The 26487-nt window shown below is 38.2% G+C and overlaps 1 protein-coding gene across 4 annotated transcripts in view; it reads left to right on the top strand.

The window, feature by feature from the left end:
* Positions 1 to 26487, top strand: part of LOC127655796 (growth factor receptor-bound protein 10-like) — a 120909-nt gene that overhangs the window by 77661 nt on the left and 16761 nt on the right. For 3 of the 4 annotated variants that reach the window (XM_052143773.1, XM_052143774.1, XM_052143772.1), the window contains exon 6: positions 23825 to 23981. In XM_052143773.1, the coding sequence (XP_051999733.1) occupies positions 23825 to 23981 (157 nt within the window). Of the gene's footprint in view, positions 1 to 22747; positions 23078 to 23824; positions 23982 to 26487 lie in introns of those variants that run through there. The other variant, XM_052143775.1, reaches the window with a different exon arrangement.

Here is a 26487-nt window from a genome sequence, read left to right as displayed (position 1 = left end):
TCACTTCCTGTAAAGTGTGTGACTCATCATAGCTCACTTACAGTAGTGATTAAAAGTTATGTCCATATAAATGTCCCCTAAAACGTAATTATATACTCATCTAAGATGTGATGACAGAAAATGTATGTGTGTGTGTACATACTTAAAGAAAGAGGACACAATTATCTCCAAAAGGGAGCTAAATCTTACAAAACAACCCTTTCGGGGATGTCTTTTTTACATTTATTTAAATAACATTATTTTTATGGGCTTTTTGTATAAAATGGGACTGTCCAGATGTGAAGTGACTCAAAAATATTGGGATAGGGGGGTTGGGGGATTATACCGGGAAATTACTGGAGCCTTAGATTTGAACTCAGGTTGCCCGCACTTAAGCACCACCGCGCAGCGTGTCGGAGCACGTGCCACATACACTTCTACCTCGTGCCGTTGCTGCCTGTGCATTTTTTTTTTTTGTGTATCTGTGATAATGTGCCCACACCTGTATATATTTTAAAACATTTGTAAATACAGTATGTCGTTTATATCTCAGTACGTGCATGCGTGACAGTATCTACGTGTGCATATAGTTATCTCTAGACCCCTGGCTGTTACGTGTGATCTGACTTAGGCCCCAGATATATTCCTGGAAAGCCCTGTCATTCCATCAGGCTAACCACCTCCATATGGGGCCTCGGTCTGTTACCGTAACACAGGCCCTATGTTACCGTAAAAATCTTGACAGACATTAATCAATTACCCTAATCCACCTCTCTTCATTTTTATTGTCTTGTGGATGGAACCCAGCAGGGATCTAAGTGCAAGCGAGGGCTTTTGGTCTGTCAGTAAGTTAGAGAAAGAAAAAAAACCTGGAAGAGAGCCTGGAAGACATTTAAAACAGCTGACAAATCTTCAGTGACTGATGATGTCCATAAATACAATCAAGACATCAAGCACATTGCCTGTTGTTTGTATGTGAAGTGCATGTGAGTAGCAGACATTCCTGAGGAATATGGTAAACATGAGCATATTCTTTGCAAAGATGTTGTGGTTTGTACTGTATGTGTGCATTTGTTGCATGGTGAGCAGTCAGGGAATGGCATCTCGTGTTGCAATACCATTTTTTCTAGAAGCAAATGTCAAAATTAAGGGTGTCTACAGTACATACTAGAGAAAGCTCTAAGGTCCATTTCTAAGGTTGAGGAAAATGCTGTTTATTGGGGTAGTAAGGCATCAAGACACGTTCGAATCCAATGTTTGCATCATATCTGATCCACAGTTGTGGCCAAACATATTGGCACCCTTGATAAACATGTGAAAAATATGCCTTTATTGTTCTTCCCTTTGATCTTTCATTCAAAATATTCACAAAAACCTATAATCTAATGCACATCAAACAATTGTAAACACAACACAAGTTTTATATTTAATAAAATATATTTTGGCAAATATATGTGTGGCACAATTATTGGTACCCTTTTATTCAAGACTTTGTGCAACCTCCCTTTGCCAAGAAACTCTGAGTCTTCTTTTATAATGCCTAATGAGGTTGGAGAGCACATGGCAAGGGATCTGAGACTATTCCTCCATACATAATCTCTCCAGATCCTTCACATTCCAAGGTCCACGCTGGTGGATTCTCCTCTTTAGTTCACCCCACAGGTTTTCTATGGGGTTCAGGTCAGGGGATTGGGAATGCCATGATAGAATCTTTTATTTTGATGTGTGTTTTGGATCATTGTCCTGTTGGAAGATTAAACCACGGTCCATGATGCCATGTATCCGAACAATGTGTTCAGGACCTCTGGCATAAAAACAAACCCCACAACATTAAAACTCCACCACCATATTTATCCATGGGTATGGGGTAATTTTCCATATGGCTACCTCTCTGTGTACGCCAAACTCATCTCTGGTGTTTACTGCCAAAAAGATGTGTTTTTTTTTCATCTGACCATAGAACCCGGTCCCATTTGAAGCTCCAGTAGTGTCTGGCAAACTGAAGATGCTTGAGTTTGTTGTTGGATGAGAGAATGTTTTCTTGAAACCCTCCCAAACAACTTTTTGTGATGTAGGTGATGTCTGATTGTTGTTTTGAAGACTTTCTTCCTCACCATGCGTGGAGACAATATAGACACATGTCCTCTTCCAGGCTGATTCTTAACATCTCCAGTTGATTGGAAATTCTTAATTATTGCCCTGATGGTGGAAATGGGTATTGTCAATGCCTTAAAGGCTATTTCTTAAAGGCACTTCCCATTTTGTGAAGTACCCATTGTGATGGAGGATTAAGGGAATTTGGCCTGTGTGTTACCTCATATTTGTACCCATGTGAAACAGGAGGTCATGGCTGAACAATTTCATGTTCCTAGTCACACAGGTGTACAAATGTATTTTTTTATATATGTGAATAGGAATATACTGCAGATATATTTTACTTGTAAGAATTTCTAGGGGTGCCAATAATTGTGGCCAACGTGTTTTTTAGAAAAAATATTTATTTACAATTTCAATAATTCAATTAGTTTACTTTTTTTCTGTTTTATTTTTGTGAATAATTTGAATGAAAGATCAAAAGGTTAAACAATAAAGACATATTTTTCATAGACTTCTTTGCTCATATTTACCAAGGGTGCCAATATTTTTGGAAATGTCCCTTTTTAAAAAGATTTCAACTAATGACTCTTATACCAAGAAATAAGTAATGTAGTTGCAACATATTTGCTTGAATTTGTCTAAAGCGTACTTGAATTTTTAAGATTCTGTGGGGTTGCTTCAGTACGATACCAACAAATAAATAGCCTCAGATTTCTGATTAAATGATACAGAAAATGTACTGCATAAAGTCTTGCTGTTGCAATTTCTGCAAAATTCCATCTAAATTAATTGTGTAATGAAATTTTAGTGAGTTTAAAAAAAAATAAAAAATTTATTTAGTTGAAGATTCCTTAATTCAATTTAATGGAATTATGTTATGAAATTGAAATGGAAAAATGTACCCACTTTACATTAGGTGGCCTTAACTACTATGTACTTAACTATTTGATACAATGTACTTTTTTATGTACATACATGTTGTTGCAATGTAATTACATTTCAAGTACTTGCATTTAATTACATTTGTAACTTTACCCCTAACCCAACTCTTACCCCAAATCTCTAACCCCTAATCCTAACCCTAACATTACACCTAAACCTACCAATACCTCAACCTCAGTAGCAGCAAATGTGGGAATTTTTCAGAACAACATGTAGTTACACATTAAATACAGTCTTGTAGTTGTAGTTAAGGCAACCTAATATAAAGTGGGACCAAAACATTTGTTTAGTATAAATGTTTTTTGTTTTTGTGTATGTACAGGTTTAACATATTATTTATTTATTGTGGCCCTAAGCAGTTTTCTTAAGTTTATCATTACCACTAAATATTTGAATATTTTAAAATGTATAAATATGTATGTCTATAATAAAAAGTTATGTAGAAAGTAAAAAAAAAAAACATTGGTACATTTAAACTCAAGGAAATCAAATAAATGTAAACATTCACTCAAAATAATATTTTCAATGCTTACAGTACACATTTCAATATTTATTACAAATTAAATTCCATCAAATTTAATTGAGAAATCTTAAAAAAATATATTTAATAAATCATTGATATTTTAACTTTTACTAATTTAATTTTGATAAAAGTTTAGTTCACCCAAAAATGAAAATTCTCTCATCGTTTACTCACCCTCATGCCATACCAGATGTGTATGACTTTCTTCATTCTGCTGAACACAAACAAAGATTTTTAGAAGAATATAACAGTGCATTGGCACGTTTATGTGAGAGATACACGTAGGCTTTAATCCATTTAAACCACTCACTGACATCAGGTTCTGGCACCCACTGTGAAGGCCTGGAACTCAAATAAGGAGATGAGCAATACGTTTAATAGTATCTTACCTCACTTTAATGTGTTGATGCATTTTTACTCTAGGGTGAGGTAAGCTGCTGGAAATAACCCAACACTGGGAAGGGCACTTTAGATTCACCAAACCCACACAAGACAACACAGCCAGAGATAGTCTGGTGTGGTTTTCACAGAAGTTGCCAACTGGTCTGAGATGGTCAATATGTTGTTTTCTGTCATACCAGAAGGTAATATTTGGGTTATGGTTGACGTTATGATGTCAGAAACTCAGATATGTTGCTTTGCTTTTGCAGATATGTTATTTTGTTGATGCATATGCTCTATATTTAGTACTGATATTTACATCCACCTTGTGTGATCCAACCCCAAATGAGTAGCTGAGACAGATTGCCGATTACACCCTTGTATCAACAAGCAACCACTTGTGTTTTGTATTTGTTGAGGGAAGGGTCTCTATTTCTTCACTACATACAGCATTTAATACATCAGTTTGTCAGTGTGTTTTTGAAGGTACGTAATATAACCCAGCTGGTGCCATGGTGATATTACTGTACCAAGGTACCAGCTGGGTTTCCTCCTCAAGTTTCTAATGTTCTTGGGGGTATCATGAGAGATTTATTTTATTCATTATAATAAAAGCAGAAATGTAATAAAGCACCTCCTGAAATATTTTCTATAAGCTCATTAGTATAATGTTGGATTTTCCTTGAAATGACACTCTTAGCTTGCATTGCTTCCATGACTACCTGAAAGAGGATGGAGAAACTGTATTTCTTTCTTTCTGACAAACTAGTGGTTGAACAGTAAAACACACAATATTGTGTGCACTGCTAACCTTGGCCTGTCCGGTGGCTTCATGCAGATGGATCATCCCTCTCTTTGCAGAGCTGAGTGTGGCTGAGTTCTGATCCACAGTCTGGAGGCATTGCTGGAGAATTTCTGTCCTCTCCTGTGAAAGATGAGCTCTTGGCAGAATGACCATCAGAATCTTGTGCAGGGGGACAGAGCATTCATAATATATGCATTCTTGTTGACTGATACATTACTTACAACTAAAAATACAACTCACCTTTGGCGCCCCTCTGTGGGAATTTCAAGCAGCTCACATGCCAATATACATTCAACAACACTTCCAGCTTTGGCCACTAGGGATTTTCGGTAAACAGACTGATTTCAGCTGCAGAACTTTCGACTTTCTGTTGCCGAATTCACAATTTGATCATTTTGTCATATGCCATAGTATTTACATTGTTCTTCAAAGTATTTAATAGAATATCATGGTTTTACCATGGTACCATGTCCAAAAAAACATGATAATAGCCTGGTAAATGTGAGATTAGAATGCTAAATTTGAGTTTGAATTAATGATCAAGGAAAATGATGTGTAGGATTCCAGAAGGTTTTTCTAAGAAATATCTCAGATGTTCCTAATATATTCCAGGTATATATGCATCTCAGGTGTTTCAATTATATTCCAGCTAAATTACAGCACATAACAGTAAACAACTGTAACACAGAGTGTTGCAGATTGTTGGTTTCTATCATCTTCACACTGCCAGTCCCACGTGGCATGATGTAGTGCAAGGTGATTTAAGCTGCTGGCTTGTGTACGTGTCACTTCGCACATCAAGGTAAGCTACTGTTCATAAAATCTGCCAAGTGGATTTGTTTCTCTCTGCTGGGTCTGATACCAGTCACAACAGAGCTGTTGACAAATGCTGGCTTGGAGACATGCCAGGCTGTGGTTTAGTCTGAGGCCTCTCCAGAGTCAAAGAGCCAATTTTATCCTTTACTGTACTGAGCAAGTTGTAACCTGCCTGGATTACTGGCTGCTGAGTACAGCCGTGACCAAAAACAGTGATTTAAACTGCTCTGTCGGAAGAAATGCCAATTAAAACAAGCCTTAGACAACACACTGCCAGCCAAGATATTTGCTAATCTTGTCCTGCAAAGGTGTACCGCTATAAACCCCTGTCTGCTGACCCTAGTGATCCTTAAAACACCCATCCTGATTCCCTGACCCAGAGACCACTGTGCCAGGGGTTAACTGAACTTTGTCACCTGGAAATATAATTTGTGCTCGGATGGATTATGAACTGGGCCAATGGGGACTGTGCCCCGGGGCCTCTGACTACCTGGGGCCTCCTGGGCCCTTCCTCAGTTTCTCAGTACTATGCCATGCATCCAGAGGCCTGTAAACCATAATAATTATAACTAATAAAAAATTCATTTTATTTAAGAATGTATATAATACTATAATACAATTTCATGTGTGGCAAACAATTATGTATTTTAGCATATCTGTATTTAATAAGCCTCATTCATAAAACATGAGCAGAACACATTTTTAGCAGTGCATGAAAGTTTTCGGATTTTCAAAATGTTAGTTGGTACGAATAAAATGTACACCTGCTCCCGACCACTTGTAAATCGTGTGTAAGACATCTGCACATTTGTGTTCTTTCAGGAAATTGGCCATGACATTCTCATAGAAGTGAAATGAAATAAGTAATTACTATTAAATATTAACTAATAATTGAATGAGTGAAATTGTTATATAATGTACGCCAATCAGCCACAGCATTAAAACCACCTGCCTGATATTGTGTAGGTCCCCCTTGTGCCGCCAAATAGCGCCAGCACACATCTCATAGTAGCATTCTGAGATGCTACTATGAGTGGTTATCTGAGTTACTGTAGAGTTACTGTCAGTTCAAACCAGTCTGGTCATTCTCCGATGACCTCTCTGATCACAAGGCATTTCCATCCACAGAAATGCTGCTCACTGGATATTTTTTGTTTTTGGCACCTTTCAGAGTAAATTCTAGAGACTGTTGTCAGCAGGAGATCAGCAGTTACAGAAATACTCAAACCAGCCCATCTGGAACCAACAATCATGCCATAGTCCAGATCACTGAGATCAATCATGAATCTCTGAAGCACCCCCAGATAATCGGTGATGATCTGGGTTTGCTTCAGCAAGGCTGGAATTGGACAGATTCATCTTTGTAAAGATGCATGAATCAAGCCATGTACAAGGTTATCCTGGAAGAAAACTTTATTCTGTTCCCCAACTATAAGGATTGGTTTTTCCAGCAGGACAATGCTCCATGCCACACAGCCAGGCCAATCAAGGGGGTCTGGCAAACATATGTAATGTAAAAAAATATATATATATATGTGTAAAAGACACTGATACAGTAACTCTTAACACATATACACTACTATTACACTTCAGTTTAGAACAGCATGAACACAAGCGGAGTGATACACACACAGTGAAGCGTCCAAGCACTGATGGTGTCAGACCATCAGTGCTCATGGAACATCTCTCGTCTGGAACTAACTGTTGTATATATGTACTGTGTATATATATGTATATATATATATATATATATATATATATATATATATATATACACACACACACACACACACACAAAATTCATTTAAAATGTTTCTTTGATACTTGCATTTTTCTTCAAGGTAGCCTGTAGTTTATTTCCAACTCTGCTTCATACATTTAAATAATTTTTCCAACATAAGTTCTTGGCAGGAGGCGAAGAGATCATGCAAAGATGCTGACGTGAATGGTTGAACAGTTTCTTCATTTGATAAGAGCTCTATAATTTAGATTTCCTAATTCATTCAAGGCATCGATAAATTGTGCTCAGTTGATAACATATGGTTAATGCTAATGCTGTTAAACCCATAAATAAACACAAGACTGGCAGGTGCATAAACAACACAATGGAATAGAATAGAAAAGCCTGCACACTGTCATAGTATGCACATCTTAATTAGTTTACAGAGTTTCGGTTAAAGGAACTTTTCAGGAAGGTCCACTTGACGCATAAAGTAGTCCCAATTTTCTCATATATGTCAGGGAGGATGAGACAAAAGATACAAGTGTGGAGACAATTATCTGATATTTATTTAACAACACAGCAATGCTGGTAAAGCTTGAGGAACCCCGGCACTGACTGCAGCATGGAGAAGGATGGTGTGTCCGTAGGCTTGTGTGCGTAGAGAGGTATCATTGAGGGGAACTCAGCAGAAACGTCAATGGAGGCAAGGCAACAGGCAGGATGAAAACCACAATCCCGGCGCACACAGCGCTGACTGGTAACCAATACACCGAATGCGTAACAGGGTATACTAGGGCAGAGGGAGCAAGTGGTAAGCAACAGGACTCAAACAACAATCGAGCGACGAACAGAAACAGAGTGAGGTAAATATAGTCAGGGACCAAATAGCGATCAGGTGCTACTTGTTCGCAAGCTGGAATGATCAGCGTTACCATGGAAAAAATCAAGGCTTCCTTGGAAACGCTGATTACGTGAGCCAGCAACACCTGAACAAAACAGATAGAACAGGTAATGACAAACTGGAACAAACCAGCAGACTCACCGAGACCTTGACAATATTTACTAAAGTTTAAAGAATGAGGCCCAGTGTGTGCATGTGTGTCTCTGTGTTTTGGTCATGTATTAAGTCCCTGCTTTGCAATTGTAATTATACATTTTTATTTATTTATTTTTTCCCCATTTCTTCCCAATTTGGAATGCCCAATTCCCACTACTTAGTAGGTCCTCGTGGTGGCGCGGTTACTCACCTCAATCCGGGTGGCAGTGGAAAAGTCTCCGTTGCCTCCACTTCTGAGACAGTCAATCATGCATCTTATCATGTGGCTCATTGTGGATGACACCACAGAGACTCACAGCATGTGGAGACTCATGCTACTCTCCGTGATCCACACACAATTTACCATCCGCCCCATTGAGAGTGAGAACCACTAATCGCGACCACGAGGAGGTTACCCTACCTAGCAACCGGGCCAATTTGGTTGCTTAGGACATGGCTGGAGTCCCTCAGCACACCCTTGATTCGAACTCTATCACAATTATGAAATTTGGCTGACAATTAATTAATTCTCATACAAGTAATTATGATTAAAAAATGTATTATTAATGTCCTAAATTCTGCACTTTCACATGTTATTTTAAGGCTCTCCAATTAAACCTATGAGCACTTATTTCACATGAAGGGAAAAAGTTTTAGATTCTGCGTGTATTTGAAAATAGGTTTCTTCGTTATGTCATCACAGTAATAGAATAAGTGGGTGTATCCTCTCCTGTATCACTGCTTGTCATTAACACTACCTGTATTAACCTGCAACAACCAAGAATATTTGCCATTACTTTATCGTTAAGTTTATACTGGAGCGCTTTGCATTTACTATCAAAATTCTGAGTTTGGCATGAAGCCCTTCAGAAACAGTTAATCTTCATATGTTCCTCTGGAGCTGCTATGAGTGTGGTCTGCGGTGCAGCTCAGTTAGACAGTCAGAGTGCATTAGGAGTGATCACATAATGCTATAATACTGGAAAATGAGACATGACTTTCATGCCATTTCTATATTTGCTTAAAATTCCTTCCTATATGTTGAGGCAGTGGAGGGAAGTGATTTCCATGAGGCTGGTGACCTGGGGCCTGGCAGGACCATAATCTGTCCCCGAATATTCAGAATCTTATAATGATGTTTTAAAGATCATTCCCTATCGCATACGGAATCGAAAACTAATCCTGAACTTTAAGGTGAAATGTGTAATTGATGCACTACTAGCAATGACAAATGAAATTGCAAAAACACAGGTTTCCTGAACACTCCTGCTGTCTGCTATTGGTAATATAACAGATAGTTCAGCCCCGAACTCACCCCATTGGTTGAAGATAAGAAAAAAAGGTGCCACCGTGGGGTTTACATTTTTCAGGGCAATCAACATACAGTAAGGTGGCCCCAAAAATGATTTGGACATTTAAATCACACTTCGAAAATGTATGAATGCCATTGCATTAGATAACAAATTTCCACTTTTCTCAGCAATTTTTGCAGTCACTCTTAACCAAGGTCCCAAGGTAATTTTAAGTAGATATATGAAATCAGTTCCTCTCAAGTGCACACATGTGTCCCATTAACAACGTTTGACAACCAGAAAGTGTCCAAATACTTTTGTACTCATTTTTAACCATTTTTAAGTACTATTTTATTATTTAAAACCTAACAAACTTCTTTTTGTGACAAGTTTGCTCTGCAAGTGTGCTCCCTTACTTCAAAATAAAGCCCACTTTCTTTGATATTTTGTTATCTGTTGCACTGATATTAATGCCTGCTTAAGTGGGGCCACTGTATAAATGGCTTACTTATAGATGTCTCTACATATTAAGCTGGGATAAGAGAAACTATTTAGAAAGAAAAAAGAGAAATATGAAATATGCTTGAAAAATGGCTTCCATTTGTGTTAACAAGCACATTAAATCAATCTAGCTTGACTGAAAGCTCCACACTAGAGCAGCATGTGGTTTTAGAAATAATATCTGCAATATGTCTTTCAGCTCCTGGCTATCTTCCTTGTTGTTTTTAACCCTTCGCGTTCACCAGAGTGCCGTGACACTGCCCTGAACTGCTTTGTCAGCATTTTGAAGACTTATAGCTGAGGAGCTCAGGCACAGAGCAGCTGGATTCATGTAGTTCATACAGATGGCACGTAGCCATCAAGCTTTTGGCTCTCATCTGGAGCGCAGGAATGCCTGTCTTTAAAAATGAAGAAACTAGGACAGAGAGAGAGAAAAAGAAAAAGCAGAAAAGGTCAAAATGTGCTACCTCCTTCTTTGCCAGCACGCAAACTTTTTCAATAGGAAATGCGAACTGGCAGCCGACTTAATTTTGCAGCTGTAATTATGTCCAGAAAAAACGAGCAAAATGGAGGAGGAGAAAGCAAAAGTTGGCAGCCGCCCAGACGAACCTCATTATGAAGACCCAGCGAGGCAGAGTGAACTGTACTGTACAGAAATCAATGTCTTAAATGTGAAAGCACTTTCACTTTTGGCCTAATTCTTCTGCTGGCCTCATTCCTCATTCTAGTCAGTTCCAGTCACCCCATCCAAAATCCACATGTTCCAGTTACTGATGGTTTAGAGCAGTGCTTTTCAGTTTCAAACATTGAGATTTTGAGCTGGGCCCTTCAATGAGGTTCAGCTATATCAAAGTCAAGAGGTTAACTGTTTTATCCTTGGAGAAAACGCAGTGAGCCCATATGATACCCATGCTAAATACTTGGCCAGTAAATATAAAAATGTTTATTTGGAGAACGTATTGTGTCTAAAGCAGGTCTGCCAATCAATTGTTAAAAAAATATCAAATTGACTACAAGATTAACTTACTCAGATGATCGCATACAACAGTATTTGCTGAGAAACCCCCTCAAAGAAAATTCAGAAACATTACTTTATTCTGGCATTCAAATATAGAATAGACATTAAAATACACACATGTACGCATGCAGAAGGACATTATATTCCATCTTTTACATTTCATCATGCTGTTTTTGAATGCAAGAACATGTCTTGTGTGAATGGCTCCTGCTCTTAGTCAAACCTTTTGTGGTTTGGCGAGGTGTGTTGCTTGTAGTAGCACCTGAGGCTGGGCTGACTGCAGACTTGCATTATTACATTTAATTTTTATTTTATTTTGTACTGCGCTATATTTGCTGTAATTAATTTTACTGAAATAACATGTTGAATTAACAGCCTTAATCTGAAGTTAATGGATTTGCTTTGCCAATTTATAATTTCTCATCATCAAACATGATTTTGACAAGTTGGTTAATTAAATATATTACCGTTTAAACCACTGTGATTGATGTTGTGCCTAAACAAGTCAAGTCAGTCTTTTTAAATGTTTTATAGCTTCATAGCCTGTTCAATTCATCATCTGTTCAATAAAGCACAACCAAATAATTTCACTGCCTGTGCATATATAACTGATAACAACAAATCTTTAAACTATTTCATAAAGCAATTTTTAACAGGATTTTTTTCATGCATTTTCTGTTAACTTGCACCCCCCTGTTTGAACCAAGAAATGACATACCCAAACTTAAATGGTTGTAAACTAAAAAGAAACGTCCCCTATTCAGGACACACTATATTTTAAAGATAATTTTGTAAAAATCCATGTAACTTTACAGATCTTTATTGTAAAGGGTTTGAACAATGTTTTCCATGCTTGTTCAATGAACCATAAACAATTAATTAACATGCACCTGTGGAACGGTTGTTAAGACACTAACAGCTTACAGACGGTAGGCAATTAAGGTCTCAGTTATAAAAACTTAGGACACTAAAGAGTCCTTTCTACTGACTCACCAAAAAAACACCAAAAGAAAATGCCCAGGGTCCCTGCTCATCTGCGTGAACGTGCCTTAGACATGCTGCATGGAGGCATGAGGACTGCAGATGTGGCCAGGGCAATAAATTGCAATGTCCGTACTGTGAGACTCCTAAGAGAGCGCGATAGGGAGACAGGAAGTTCAGCTGATCGTCCTCGCGGTGGCAGACCATGTGTAACAACACCTGCACAGGATCGGTACATCCGAATATCACACCTGCGGGACAGATATGGCGGGGGGGGAAGCCAGCCAAAACTTACGACAAAGCAATCAAAAGTGATAGCATTACAAAATAATTTATTCTAGTGTCCAAAAACGTCTGATTAAATGTCTGACTAGTTTGCATATCATGCATAAATTATTTTAGTAATGATATTCATCAGAAAGAGTTTGTGACGAGAAGGAAGGCGGGGCAGGGCTATGAGTGCACATGGCCGGCTCCCAAGCAGGCTAATCAGCCACGGAGAGGGATAAGGCCGAGCCGGATGCAGCAGTTCAGGGAAGAGCGAGCCACACACAGCTGCTGTGTGCGTTTTATGTTTGTGTTTTTTGTTCAAGTTTTCATTCAAATATTACTTTGATGTTTCGTCCGGTTCCCGCCTCCTCCTTGCCTTTCCTTTATACTGTTACACAGAGTTTCATTCTGTGCGATTTGAGTCATCAAGTCTGTGTCATGGTGGCCATATGCCATTACAATCTTTGCCCAATTATGGAGGACTATCACCACTGGTTGGAGTAGTCTGAACATAGTCTGATTCCGTGGTGCTACAGCATTTCTGATGATGTTATCTGATCAAGGAATGCTAACGTGTTTGTTGCTAGATAGTAAGATGCCAGATAGCCAGAGGCTGTGTGCACATTATGCTTCATGTATGTTATCTAATGATCTATGTATACAATTACTTTGTGTGTGGTCTGTTTATTTTTCGTGAAGTTATAAGTGAAAATGCGGCACACTTCTGATTTGTCTGCAAATGTCAAAGCACTTGTTAAGTTTTGGTCTTATAGGCATATGTTAATTGAAAAAAAAAATCTTCAAAGCTTTAAAAAAAAATACCTAATTTGTGTTGGTCAAGACTGTATTTATTAATATTTTGATAATTATTTTCTCACGAGCCCATCCAAACTTAAAGGGTTGAATAGGCTATTTACCTTTTTGTTTCCGAGCATCAACAAAAACTGTTATATATAAGTATAAGCTAATTTATATTCACCAAGAACATTTTCAGAACTAAATGTAAACAAGTTCTCGTATTATTTTCTAAAGCAATTGCAAGGACTTTATTCTCTAAGTCCAAATACTTGTTTTCAAATGTTTACTTTGACCACCTCCCACTTTCTTGCCAGACAAACTCATAAAATGGCCCCCTTGCGTGAGGCTATGTGCAACTCTTTTCATGTGGAGGTCAAAGTGGTGCTTGACGAGTCATGTGAAAGCTACTTAAGGCATTGTTTCTCAACTGTTGGGTCCTGACTGAAAATTGGTCACAGACAGCCAGGACAAAAACAATGCTAAATGTAAATAATAAAAGCATATAACATTATAATCGTGTCTATCGCAAATATTATTATTACTGGGTGATATGGCTAATACATGTCTATTGTTGCACCAAGAATGCATCAAGCAAATCTAGATTTCATTGCGCATCTATCATATTCCATTTGAATCCTTTAACTGCGAGATTTAAAATCATCTGTGCCATGTTTCGCTATGTACTTTGAGTGAATGGCCTGAAGTTCAGCTGTTATGAAGAGTCGTCTTCTGGGTGGAATGAACGGGAAGAGCTGATACATTGCTGATTGTCCTCAAATGATTGTTAAATGAAAAAGTAATGATGTCATCGCTTGTGTTCTGGGTTTTCATCCCCAAACAGACAATGATCTGCTGTTGGGCTGAATGAGAATTCCTGCCGCCCAAGGACACAAACTCCCTGCTCCTATTGTGAAAATATTTGGCTCTTCTTTGTTTTGATCTCAGTTGGATGCCACAGGCTAGAAAGGCTGTCCATTAAGGAGTGGATTGTTAGTGTCTACGTGTGTGGCTTAGAGCGAGACAAAGGGCCAGAGGATTGGACAACAGGGATTTATGCACACTGATAGTGTTCGTGTGATCTATATATAGCCTCTCTGTTCCTCTGCTAGCTGGCCCAGATGAAAAAGAAAGCTTTAGCCAAAAGAATACATCAACTGGGCGATTTAAGGTTTAGTGTCTGGGAAGTTATGGGTCTATATAGCTGTGTTCATTAAATTGTTTTTCTTTAAATTGTAAGTCATGAACAAATACTATATCATACTTCATCAGTAGTTCATTAGTTGATTCAAGTATGGACTAGATTGGAGACATTTAAAAATATATAAATCTGTGACAACATGAAGTGTACTAATGAAAATTTCAAGACATTTTTAATGATTATTAATGATCTGTTAACCATATAAAACTGTAAGACGTTCTTTCTTTCTCACTCTTTCTCTCTCTCTCATCGTCTGTGTGAGGGTGTTTTGATAATGATAATGAGTTGTTTCTGAGGTTCATGGAAACCTCAGTGTGGTGAAGACTACAGTCAGAGCTGTAAAGCAAACTCAGCACTTTTTTGGCCCACCAGAGTCTGCACAGCAACCATAAGGCAGCGCTAGGTTATTTTAGCTCAAGGTTAATCATATGGTCGTAGTTACATTTCTGGAGTTGTGCCATGTGATAGGAGTGTCCAAGTCAAGAATGCAGGCTTTGCCACAATAGACAGAAGACATCAATATAATCACTTTAACATTTGTTAGTATTACCCAAAAGCAAATGCTGATGGTGACACTTGTTTGATATTTAAGTTGCACATTTATTGTAGTTCCTAGTCTCAAAGAATGAACATTACTATAACAGCAAAACTCAGTAAAACTGAGTTTTACGTGCCAAATTCTACGTTCTGCCACAGTTTCTTGGTGAAATTAACACTAGAGGCACTGCAACAACTGTGTGTTTAATTTACTTTCACACAAATCACGAGTACAACAGCTGATTATTACTTTATAAACATTTACTTTTTCACTTTATTGCTCACACTTTGCCATGTTATGATATCGAAACACTCTAACGTATAATTTGAAAAACAACACAGTTTAACGCTTGGATTACAGACCCACCTACCACTAATTCCAGTATGATTAGCTTCCGTGATAGCTCACCTGATTGGCGTTTGATGGACTTCGGACTCTGAATGCAAGCTGACACTTAAAATAAAAGTTACATAGAAGGGACACAAAATGATGTGGTTGAATCAGAAAATTTGCTTTTCATGTCACAAGGATGTCTGCTTTGTTCACCTTTCATTTGATTTATAACACAATAGGTTAGGTTCTGGTTAAAAGTTTTAGGTTTAGGAAGTACATTTTATCAGAGACAATTTAGCAGAGCCACTTCTATTCAAATTAATAGGAGAAATGGGAACGCCCAATGGTCAATGGATTTAGAAAGGAAGTCCCGCCTTTCAGCTAAATAAACCAATCACCTTTTAGATACAGACATCGCCTGTCAATCAATTTGAGAATGCGCATGCACATTAGCTATACAAGCCTGGATGATTGTGCTTTTTGATGAAATCTGAGGTAAAGAAGCACATTTTATGATTCCAGTGTTGTCAGATTTTACTGCTGATTTGAAATATGTCCTTTGATCCTAATCTTGACCAACTAGAAATAGCTTCCTGAGAGCGTTCCAAAGATGGCCGCCAGTGGACTGACTTGCTAGAAAGACTTTGGTTTTACTCACTTTAAAATAAAAAAAATTCACCTTAAAAACCTTTGATTATGACATTGCAGCCATTTGTGTAATACAGAATATAATATTGGTTTGCAAAAATGTGGCCATGGTCACATTATTTTCATGAGATCAGGCTGTTATTGACACTGACTGTCTAAATTTGGTCAGTCCAATCAAGTCACAACTTCCACAGATAATTTGCTTCAAACCAGATATTCTGGCATCATCTACCCTCCCTCATGTTGCTCCGAACTAGTATGACTTTCTTTCTTTCTTTCCTTTCTTTTTTTTTTTGTCAGACAGATACCTGTGTGTATGTATGTATGTATGCATGTATATATATATATATATATATATATAGATAGATAGATAGATAGATAGATAGATAGATAGATAGATAAAGTTTGGATTTGAATTTGGGTCACCTTGCACACTAAACAAAAACTATACCACCAGACTGAGACATACATGACTTGCAATAAAGTTAATAAGTTATGCCCTTTTAGGTATGTATTATCACACCTAGATGGTCCTGCATAGGTAAAATGCAGTAACTACATATTTTGTCAAAATTCAGTCATAACCAAACTCATTCTGTCCTGTGACTGATGGGTTTGGCTCAACTATGCTCAGATTCAGAGAGAACGGAGTGAGACTATTTTATAATCAACATGATCACTCAGGAAATCGACATGTAGCTTCCAAAAGTTCACGTACCCTGCAATCAAGCTTAAACTGCCGAATTACTGGCATGCTTACTCTTGCATCAGATATTTTTGCATCAGATCACCTTTCCCTGTAGTGCTACTAATAGCACATTGAGAAAGCAACCAGCACCATTAACTGAACATTCAATAATCTCCACAGCCATTTTTCTCAGTTTCACTGATGGTGCAGTTACGGTTTTCTGACTTTGTAGGTCAGTAAGGTACCAAGTGAGCCAAAACTGCCACTCCAGTAGGTGCATGTCCTTACTGGATTCTTGGCAAATTGCTGTCATGTTTTCCTTTTATTACATTATTATAACTGTATTTCCTGTACTAGAGGTGTGCAAAACTACCAAAAAAGTACTAACGACTGGTTGTTGGGTTGTCTGAAATACTAGCTGGTGTTAAGGAACCCATGTATAATTAAGCTCCGTTATGGTGACTTGACTCTGATCAGATGTGTTTCAGAGGGATATACAGACACAAAGTGCAGCACTTCAGCATAACTAAAGGATATTCAACAAATACTGTAAATATGCTAAATAACTATAATGTGCTATTACACAGTATAATCAATGTAAGAAATAATAAATGCTCCTATAGAGGGATGCACAAAACTGCTTATGCACATCCTGAATGCAGAATGAGCTTCCGGGTGATCCTTGATGCGCATTGAAAATGGCATAACTCTTAAAATATCGGGCACAAAACATCTAGTTCACGACATGCATCAGTTTAAACCTTTTTTTTAACCACAACTATTTATTTAAGCAGTGTCAGACAGAATCAGCAAAAGACTTTAATCTCTCCACAACACCTCACAAATACTGGAGACATTACTCACAGCAGAGGATTTAATGTCTGACAGTGATCGTCTTGAAATGCACTGTTGAAGCAGTGCTTTAATTGCTGTGACAGCAGTAGTGCATAAAAGACTAAACTTAAAATGTGTTTTACTGTTCTGTCTGTTATTCACTCAAGCACACCACAACATCATCATGCAAAAATGCCCTTTGAGAAGTGGGGTCTCTCATTTAATTCTAAAATCCCATTAAAACCACCACCACTAAAAAAATATGAATGTTAGTATTCAAACCCACTAATGGACTTGTTGGTTGTTGAACGACTAATTGATTAGTCGACCACCCTGTCACATATCTAATACATAGTGCTCTTTAAGGTGGCCATTATAAATGGGGTGCTGCATATTAGTTAGACCTAATTTTACACAATTAGTCAACAAGGAGCATTTGTTGCTTAAATCATGAATCAGCAACGTTTGCAAGGCAGGCAGGAGTGATTAAGGGGCTAGCTAGTGTCCCATGGCCGCCTTTAGTGACATTTGTGTAGAAAATGAAACATGGTTTTTTGAGCCCTACGATTGTTGCTCTGGGTTTTGTCTCTCTGTCTTATTAGAGGGAAGTCAGGCCTTAGCCCGGGCCACACTACAGCTCAGAGAAGTCCGGTCATTAAAAAGGCACTTGTAAACCAGAGGGGAGGAGGGGGAGGGGGTGCTGTCATGCTCATCAATAGATGACTTACAGTCAATACATTTCTGGGCCAGTGGAGAATTATAGGGTCACAGGGCCAGTGATGACAATGGCATTTTCTGAAGAATTTTGAGGTCATCCTGTTGAACCAGATTTTTTTTTTCATGCTTCATCTGAACACATTGTTTATCAGATAATTTACTGAAAGAACCCTGTAAATTAGATGGTAAAAAAAATGGTACTTTTTTTTTCTAGTACAAAATCTTTCAACAATGAGTTTTCTTTCCAGGCTGACTGATTTAAATATTTAGCATGCAAACATTCACTTTCACTAGTTAGTACATAAAAACATTTCATATATTTTTTGAGTTACACTGACACATCTAGCTTTGTTGGGTTTACCCAATTCAACTAGGTTATTTCTACACAACATGTTTTTGTTGAGATAACAAAAAAATGATGTGAGCCCTTTGGAATAACCTGCAGGTGATTACATAGGTTTGGAACGACAAATAGCAAATTTTAGCCTAGTTTGGTATTTGCAAGTAACAAAATTATGTACTGGTATTAAAGCAACTGTTTTGAACATAATTGATGCTGACAAAAAGTAAATCAACTGTTTAATTCCTTTTAGATCTTTGCATAAAATCTGTGGGCATAAGCCTCCTTGTGTAGGATTATGTAACAAAAAGCCAGACTTTATCTTTCCACCCTCTGGAAATACTTTCATGTTACAGTTACCAGAGACTATCTATGTTTCCTTTATACTTAGACCCATGAATGTAAGTAATTGCGGAAAGTTTTAAGAAGTGATGATGGAAAACTCCATATCCTCATGGTCAGTGAGTCTGTCACAGTCTGTCAGAAGTTTCTGTACTTCCTTGCAATGAGAACTTGAATTCACATCAAGTTCACCCATGGGTCCAAAGGACTTTTAACCTTGTGGACTTTTAGAAATGAAAATCCCTTAAACACAATTTTCACACACTCACTAGTCTGCTAAAATGTCCAACTGTGGATAGTTTACACTAGCATAATTTGACAAAATTACAGCTTGATTGGACACAATAACTTTTGTAATTTTAACACAATAATTATTGAAATGTTTTGTTTATTTGATTTCATTTTCATATTTTAGGATTAAAGGCCTGGCTCAGGGACCAGGGTAAAACAATAAAATCTGTACATAAATGGCATTTTAAATGTAGCATAAATGATGAAGTCATTGGAAGTTTCTAAGATGTGACCTTAACATAACAAATAGAAACAAAAGTGCCCTCCGTTGAAGAAACACCCAAATCTGGTCTTAGATTATAAGGCACGGACACATCCGACCAACTGAAATAGAGTTGGCTATTCACACTGTGTGAATCAGAGACATGAGCACACTGGAAACAGGAAAGACAGGAAGTGTGGGTCTTACCCTGGAACTGAAAGTTAACACCATTCCTTTCCACTAACAGCTTTAATTAATGACTGGAAAATTAGGTATTGCATGTTGGCTTCGGTAGTGCCCATTCTTTCACAATGTAGTATGACCATTTCTTCGACTTATGAAATAATAACCTGAAGACATTAATTCTCGCAGTGTGCTTTTTCAGCACTGATGGGAAATAAGCTCCTGCGTGACAATATAATTGTCTTATGTAACTTAATATGTGTTTTTTGGGAGGGACGGTTCTTCAGAAACCGCTCAAGGCTGTTGGACTGTTGCAGTCATTTGTGCTCATAGCTGTCTGATTGCTCGCTAAGCTTTGTTTTTCTTACAAAATACGAGATATGGATTTAAATCCAAATGATTTCCAGATTTGCAATGGAAAAAGTGCCCTCACATTTTTAGAAACAAACACTTGTTGGACTCATGGTCTGGTGTGTAGCGTATGTGCTACAACACTTGAAAGAAATAGTTCACCAAAAGACACTCTGTACTGATTTACTCATGTTGTTCCAAACCCATGTGCCATTTTAGAAAAGGAGATGTTTTGAAGAATGTTCACGCTGCTAGTTTTCATACAACAAAAGCGTATAGTGACCAAGGGCTGTAAAGCTCCAAAAAGGTGGTTTGACTTATATTCCAATGCATGTGAGGAACAGGTGATCATTTAAGTCATTATTTACTCAAAAACTTGCTTCATGCTCCGGGTTCAATACAAGTTAAGCTCAATGAGCAACATTTGTGGCATAATGTTGATTACCATAAGAAATTATTTCGACTCGTCCCTCATTTATAAATGTTACAATAAGCACTTACAATAGAAGTGAATTTAGCCAGTCCATAAACATTGAAATATACACTAGCTAAGTCCACTCTGCAGCTGAATGTGGCCCAAATCTGTTTCCCCCCACATGTGACACAGATCTGTTAATTGCATTTGCAATTGCATATTATGCATTTGCGGCATAATATTGATCACCAATGCACCTCCAAAGCAGACATCTGGGTTCCAGTGAGAGAGGCACTTACAATGGAAGTGAATGGGACCAATCCATAAATGTTCAAATACTCAATATTTCAAAAGTATAACAACAAGACATAAAGGATATGAGTTCTAATAAAATTTTAGTGTGATAAAATCACTTACTAACCTTTTCTGTGTAAAGTTATAGCCAATTTTACAACTTTGTTGCCTTGACAATGCAATGTCAATAAACACTAAACTAACTGTAAAAACGACTATTCAAACAAATTTGCAGCTCAAATAATACATGAGTTTTAACAAAAAAAAGCTTCAAATTTTTGCCTTTAAATTCTCCAAAAATTTGCCTCGATTTTTGCTTTTTCAAAGAAATGGAGGGAAGAGTCTAAATGATTTTTTGCCACAAATGCTGTCAATTGAGCTTAACTTGTATTGAACCCGGAATATTCCTTTAAAAATGACACATTTTTCACAGTGTTGTCAGGTTGACAATGTTGTATTTAATAATATTTTTAATTTCAGTGAATCCAGTCAATTTAGATGTTTACATATTACACCTCATGCACATGACATGTAGAAGGGTTGCTATGCTCCTGACAGCGATAAATATGGCAAAAGTCCCAAAATAATTAAATAAAAGGACTGACCACTGAAGTCTTGCCTTTAAACCATTCTGAACCATCTACTGACAGATTATTTCCCAGACGACATGTGATAATACGGGTCAGTAGGTTAATGATGGATGCACTGTACGTCGCATGATACGGCTGTAGCTTATGGCGGTATGAGATGGTGTGAGCACATATGTGACCCTGTGTTCTCCCCACTGACTGCTCTAAATGCTAGAGTGATGAGTGAAAGAGAGGAGGAGGAGGAGAATAGGAGGAGTAGCCAAGCCAGCTGGAGAACTGGAGAGTTTGCATACCTTTTATGTTACGACCCCTACTGACTCTTTCTTCTGGCCTGCTTCCAGTACTCCCTAAAGCCCTCGATCCCGACTTCCCCTCTCTTTCTCTCTCTCTCTCCTCCCTACCCCATAACTGAAATAGTGTCCTAAAGGATTGAAAGGGTTTGAGTCATCCTTTCTGTCCAGCTTCCTGTGGTCACAGAAAGTTAATTTTAGCATGGCTGGCCAGGCAGATATGCGTGCATGTGTCAAAATGGACAGATTGAGTTGAAACCGTGGCTTCATTAAAGAAGAAAAGACGCTGTTAAGTTCCACAGAAATGAAGATGGAAAGGGTGGGGCGTAGCCTCTTTGTGTCAGTCTTCTGTTGAATTAGCTGTCTGAAAGTTTGCATCTGAGTCCTTGTTTGTGTGTGTGTGTGTGTGTGTGTGTGTGTGTGTGTGTGTGAGCGTGTATTTATCACTTTGTGGGGACCAAATGTCCCCATAAGGATAGTAAAACCCGAAATTTTTGACCTTGTGGGGACATTTTGTCGGTCCCCATGAGGAAAACAGCTTATAAATCATACTAAATTATGTTTATTGAAAATGTAAAAATGCAGAAAGTTTTCTGTGAGGGTTAGGTTTAGGGGTAGGGTTAGGTTTAGGGGATAGAATATAAAGTTTGTACAGTATAAAAACCATTATGTCTATGGAAAGTCCCCATAAAACATGGAAACACAACATGTGTGTGTGTGTGTGTGTGTGTGTGTGTGTGTGTGTGTTTTGGGGTTTGAGTGTACAAAACTTTTTTGACGATCACAAATTAAGTTTTTGCTTTTTTTCCTTGGGTCTAGTGGAGGAATGTTGGCATAAAGTTTGGCTGGGGTGTGTGTGTGTGTGTGGGGGGGGTGTTGCTAGCGAGAGGGGTCTCAAGTGCTGGCATTTGTTTCATTTCAGTTGTAATGAGTCTTGCCCTGTTGTGAGAGCAGATTCTGGCTTCAAAATACCAACTTAAAAGCTGGGCTTTTGACAGTAAGGCAAACTTTCAACAAGTCCTCACTTGAAACTTGTTCAAGACTCTGGAAGATTAAGGTTGAGACAGCGTTTCTATCACTCCTATCACCTTTTTTCCACTTCAGAGGAAAATAATGACCTGGTAAAAACGAGCTGCACAAAAAGAAACCAAAGCTATGTAGAAGGAGTTGGGGGGGTTAAAGAAAAGTTAAGGCTATGCGTGCATATTACTGCGCGTATGTGTATGTGTGTCTGACGAGGGGTGTGTGCGTCTGTGCCTGTGTGGGAATGATTACATCAGCTTGAGCTAGCCCTACGATTGGTTAGGGAAGTGTGGTTTGATTCACTACCTAAAAGCCTGTGGCTGTAACCCTTTGTGAGGGGAACAGAGAGAAGTTGTCTGCCAAGCTGGAAACAGTGCCATCTGCATGCTGTGTCCTGCGCCAGAGCTAGGAAGAGAGAGAAACACAGAGATTGCGTGACAGGTAGAATACGTTTAAGTACTGACAGCGAGGAGCTGCAAAGCTTCGGACCTGCCATATCTCCCTTTTTTTTTGGTCAATTTTTTTCTCTCGTAAAGACGTTCAGAGAGTGGGTTCGTCTCTTATTGTATGGAGAACACAGGCTGCTGGAGAAAATGCCATCGTGTTCTCCTGACTGCTGCCTGCTCAGGCCTGGGGAGGTAAGATTGCTCCTTCGGGGTACTTCAGAGTGGCTCTTCCAGAGTTGGTTTATGTCTGGAGGAAAGGGGTGAAAAATAGAACCTACAGAATGAAACAGAAATCTAAACTAGACCACGGTGGGCACGGTTACAACAGTTTGAGTGTGAATTGTAGAATTTAGAGAGTAAATGCCTTGTACGAGGTGGAAAAGATGGAAAAGCTTTAAACGTTGGTGTGACTGGGTTCAAAACATGCGTGTTATGGGCTTAAGTGTGCTGGATGCATAATATACGAAAGATTTGAACTGAAAGAATGCAAAATGTGATGTTTCAAATGAGAGTAGAGAATTTTCGAGAAACGCTACAGTGTGAGTGGGGGGACACAATGACACGTGACGCAGTGCCTAGCACCAAACTATTTCAAATTTTCCACAATTTTCATCCATTTTTCATCCTTGTATTAGCAAAGATGTAGTCTAGACCGGAATTTGTGTGGGGAAAGACTTTGTGTGTTAATGGCTTTACACTCTAGGTCAAAGGCTTATGAAGTTTCAGAAATTATATTTTGTATAAAAATGCCATTATGCCTAAAAGTTGCTGTGTATTGCTATTTAATGTTTATTTAATTTCTGTTGTACACTTGAAAATAAAAATTCCCCTGTGACGCAGTACAATTTTTCATGTGTTTCTCTGTACTTGACATTTTATGCTGTTTCAATTCATTCTTATCATCGAAACTAAGTAACGTCTGTTTTTCCATTATTTCAGATCATAAAAATCTTCAGCGAGGATGGGATGGGAAAGATGGTAGAGATCCCTGCCGACAAGACGGCGCGAGACCTGTGCCAGTTTCTCGTCTATAAAAACCATTGTGTGGACGATAACAGTTGGGCGCTTGTGGAGCATTATCCAGCCTTGGGACTCGGTAAGCTAGGCTAGTTTTGTAGGCTAGAGGGCTGTGTGTGGATTTATAGAGCTGTTTTAGAGTGTCTGTGTGTGTCAACCACTTTAGATGCAGTAATTACAGGGTCTTTTGTACTGTAGCTGAAATCAATGATGACCATGTAAAAGAAGAAGACTTCCTTGATTCATCCTTTCATGTTCCTGGGCTGTTGGTAATTGATAAACTGTCGCCAAGGGGAAATCCCGTCACATAGACAGACATAACAGGAAGTTAGGTTCTCCTGAAGTAGAACTGGTGTGACGTTAAAGTTATGCAATGTACAATGGCATGCATACTGCTCTACAAAAAAAATTTGTTGTTGATTTTAGTGTGTATTTTGTAGTTACAGCAAAAAGAATGAATCTGAGCATAGTTGAGCCAAACCCATTTATCAGTGACAAAGACAGTGGTTCCCAACCTCAGTCCCCCCCTTTGTGGCACATCAGACCGAAGTCAAAGATCGAAAAAAAATGCATGATACCAGTAAGACAGCATGTCAGCGTCCTCAACGTACTTTTCTTTATTTGTGCATTTGTCACGGCAGTATTATTGTATTAAATTGTTATTGAGTAGTGGTTCTCAGCCTGTTTTGCTTTAGGAGCCAGATTTTACATTTGATGTCAAGTCAGTCCAGCAAAGTACTAAAATTGATTATTGCACAAAATTTCTATATTGGTTAATGCTACCAGAAGCCAATCATTCACCTCATAAAACACAACACATTATTCATCATATTAAGCAACCTTGTATTTGATGTAGTTTGAGTCATGTTAGTTTTGTTCATGCTTTTCGATTATAATGGCATTTGCGCAATTAAATCTTTTTATAAAGTGTAATTGTATACACTGCCTTTGACGTCAACAACATCGGTGTGTTTTCTCCTCCCATTTAAATGTTGCTAAGCATATTTTGCTATCCTAACTATTCACAACATGGTTTGTTCCATTTTATAATTTGGATCTAGTGTATAGTCTGCGACCCTATCAGGACAAACACAGACTAGCCAGTTGAGAGCCACGGGTTTAGAGTAATTTAAAGTTCTTTTAACTCAAACATGGTCAGTGGGTTTTTTGATGTTGAGGGTTGTTGTCAGAAAATGCATTTTGTGGGAAAATCTCTAGCCTAGCGCATGCTGTGTGCTAATTGGATACCTTGAATAACCTGTGGCGTAAACGTGAAGCTCGCTAGCGGCACGGGAGTAGAGTAGCGCTTTGTCGAGTTGAAGTCAGTCCAGGGCAACGAGCCGCACAGGAAGTTCAGCTGTCTGAGTACGTGGTCTGGACAGGATAGCTTTTTCATTCCCACTATTTGTTTTGTTTGGCAAACGATAACTCCCGTTTCCTTTTTATTTTCAAAGGACATCCTGCTCTCTTTTTCTACATCATCTGCCCCCACTGTCTCTTTATCTTTTTCTTTCAGCGTACACTTTTACTTTCAGTTTCCCAATGAGTGTGTAAAATGAGAGCATTTACATCTGAGCTTGCCTTACATAAATCCCAAATTCCGAAAAGTAGCTTTTGTGTTGGTGTGTTTGACAGAAGCCTCATACAAGTTGAGGGGGCACATGCCCCCTCCAATATTTGAGCCTATTGGATTTTCTTTTTTTTTTAAATAAATACAATTAAAAAGTTTTAATATATTTCATGTTATATTTGAGAATTAAGTTGCTTGAATATTGGTCGAATATTGCTCACACAGAGCGATCCGCATCATGGACACCCAAAGTATACTTTAGCCTTAAAGAGACAGTTCACCCAAAAATAAACATTTGCATTATTTACTCACCCTCATGCCATTCTGGATGTGTATGACTTTCCTTCTTCAGCAGAAGAACGTTTTTAGAAGAATAATCTCTGTAGGTCCATCCAATGCAAGTGAATGGGTGCCAACATTTTGAAGCACCAAAATTCACATAAGTCAGCATAAAAGTAATCCATAAGACTCCAGTGGTTAAATCCATGTCTTCAGAAGATATATGATAACTGCGCTTGAGAAACAGATCAATATTTAAGTCCATTTTTACTATAAATTCTCCTCCCTGCTCAGTCAATCTCCACTTTAACTTTCACATTCTTCTTCTTGTGTTTTTGGTGTTTCACATTCTTCATGCATATGCCCCCTACTGGACAGGGAGAAGAATTTCTAGCTCTAAACTCTAAGACTTAAATATTGATCTGTTTCTCACCCACACCTATCATATCACTTCTGAAGATATGGTATTATTTTATATTCTAAACAGGCTGCTTTTAAAATGTTAAAGCATGTCCGTTTGTTACAGATCCACTTGCTAGAATAGTGTGAAATGCAGCTGAGCAAAAGCATGACATCATCTCTCTGCAATGCCGGACTCCCTCTTTATGAAGGCAAATATTGAACGGCAGGATGATGGAAAAGCTCGTCACTCCAGAGTGCTGCTCTATCTCCAGTGTCAGTGCAAGATGGATGTGTTGTGGGGAAAAAGTCATAAACTGATCTGTGTCGGAAAGTG

Source organism: Xyrauchen texanus, chromosome 15 (genome assembly GCF_025860055.1).
Source record: "Xyrauchen texanus isolate HMW12.3.18 chromosome 15, RBS_HiC_50CHRs, whole genome shotgun sequence".
Lineage (NCBI taxonomy): Eukaryota > Metazoa > Chordata > Actinopteri > Cypriniformes > Catostomidae > Xyrauchen > Xyrauchen texanus.
Note: the sequence above shows the minus strand (reverse complement) of the source record. Positions and strands in the feature narration are given on the sequence as shown.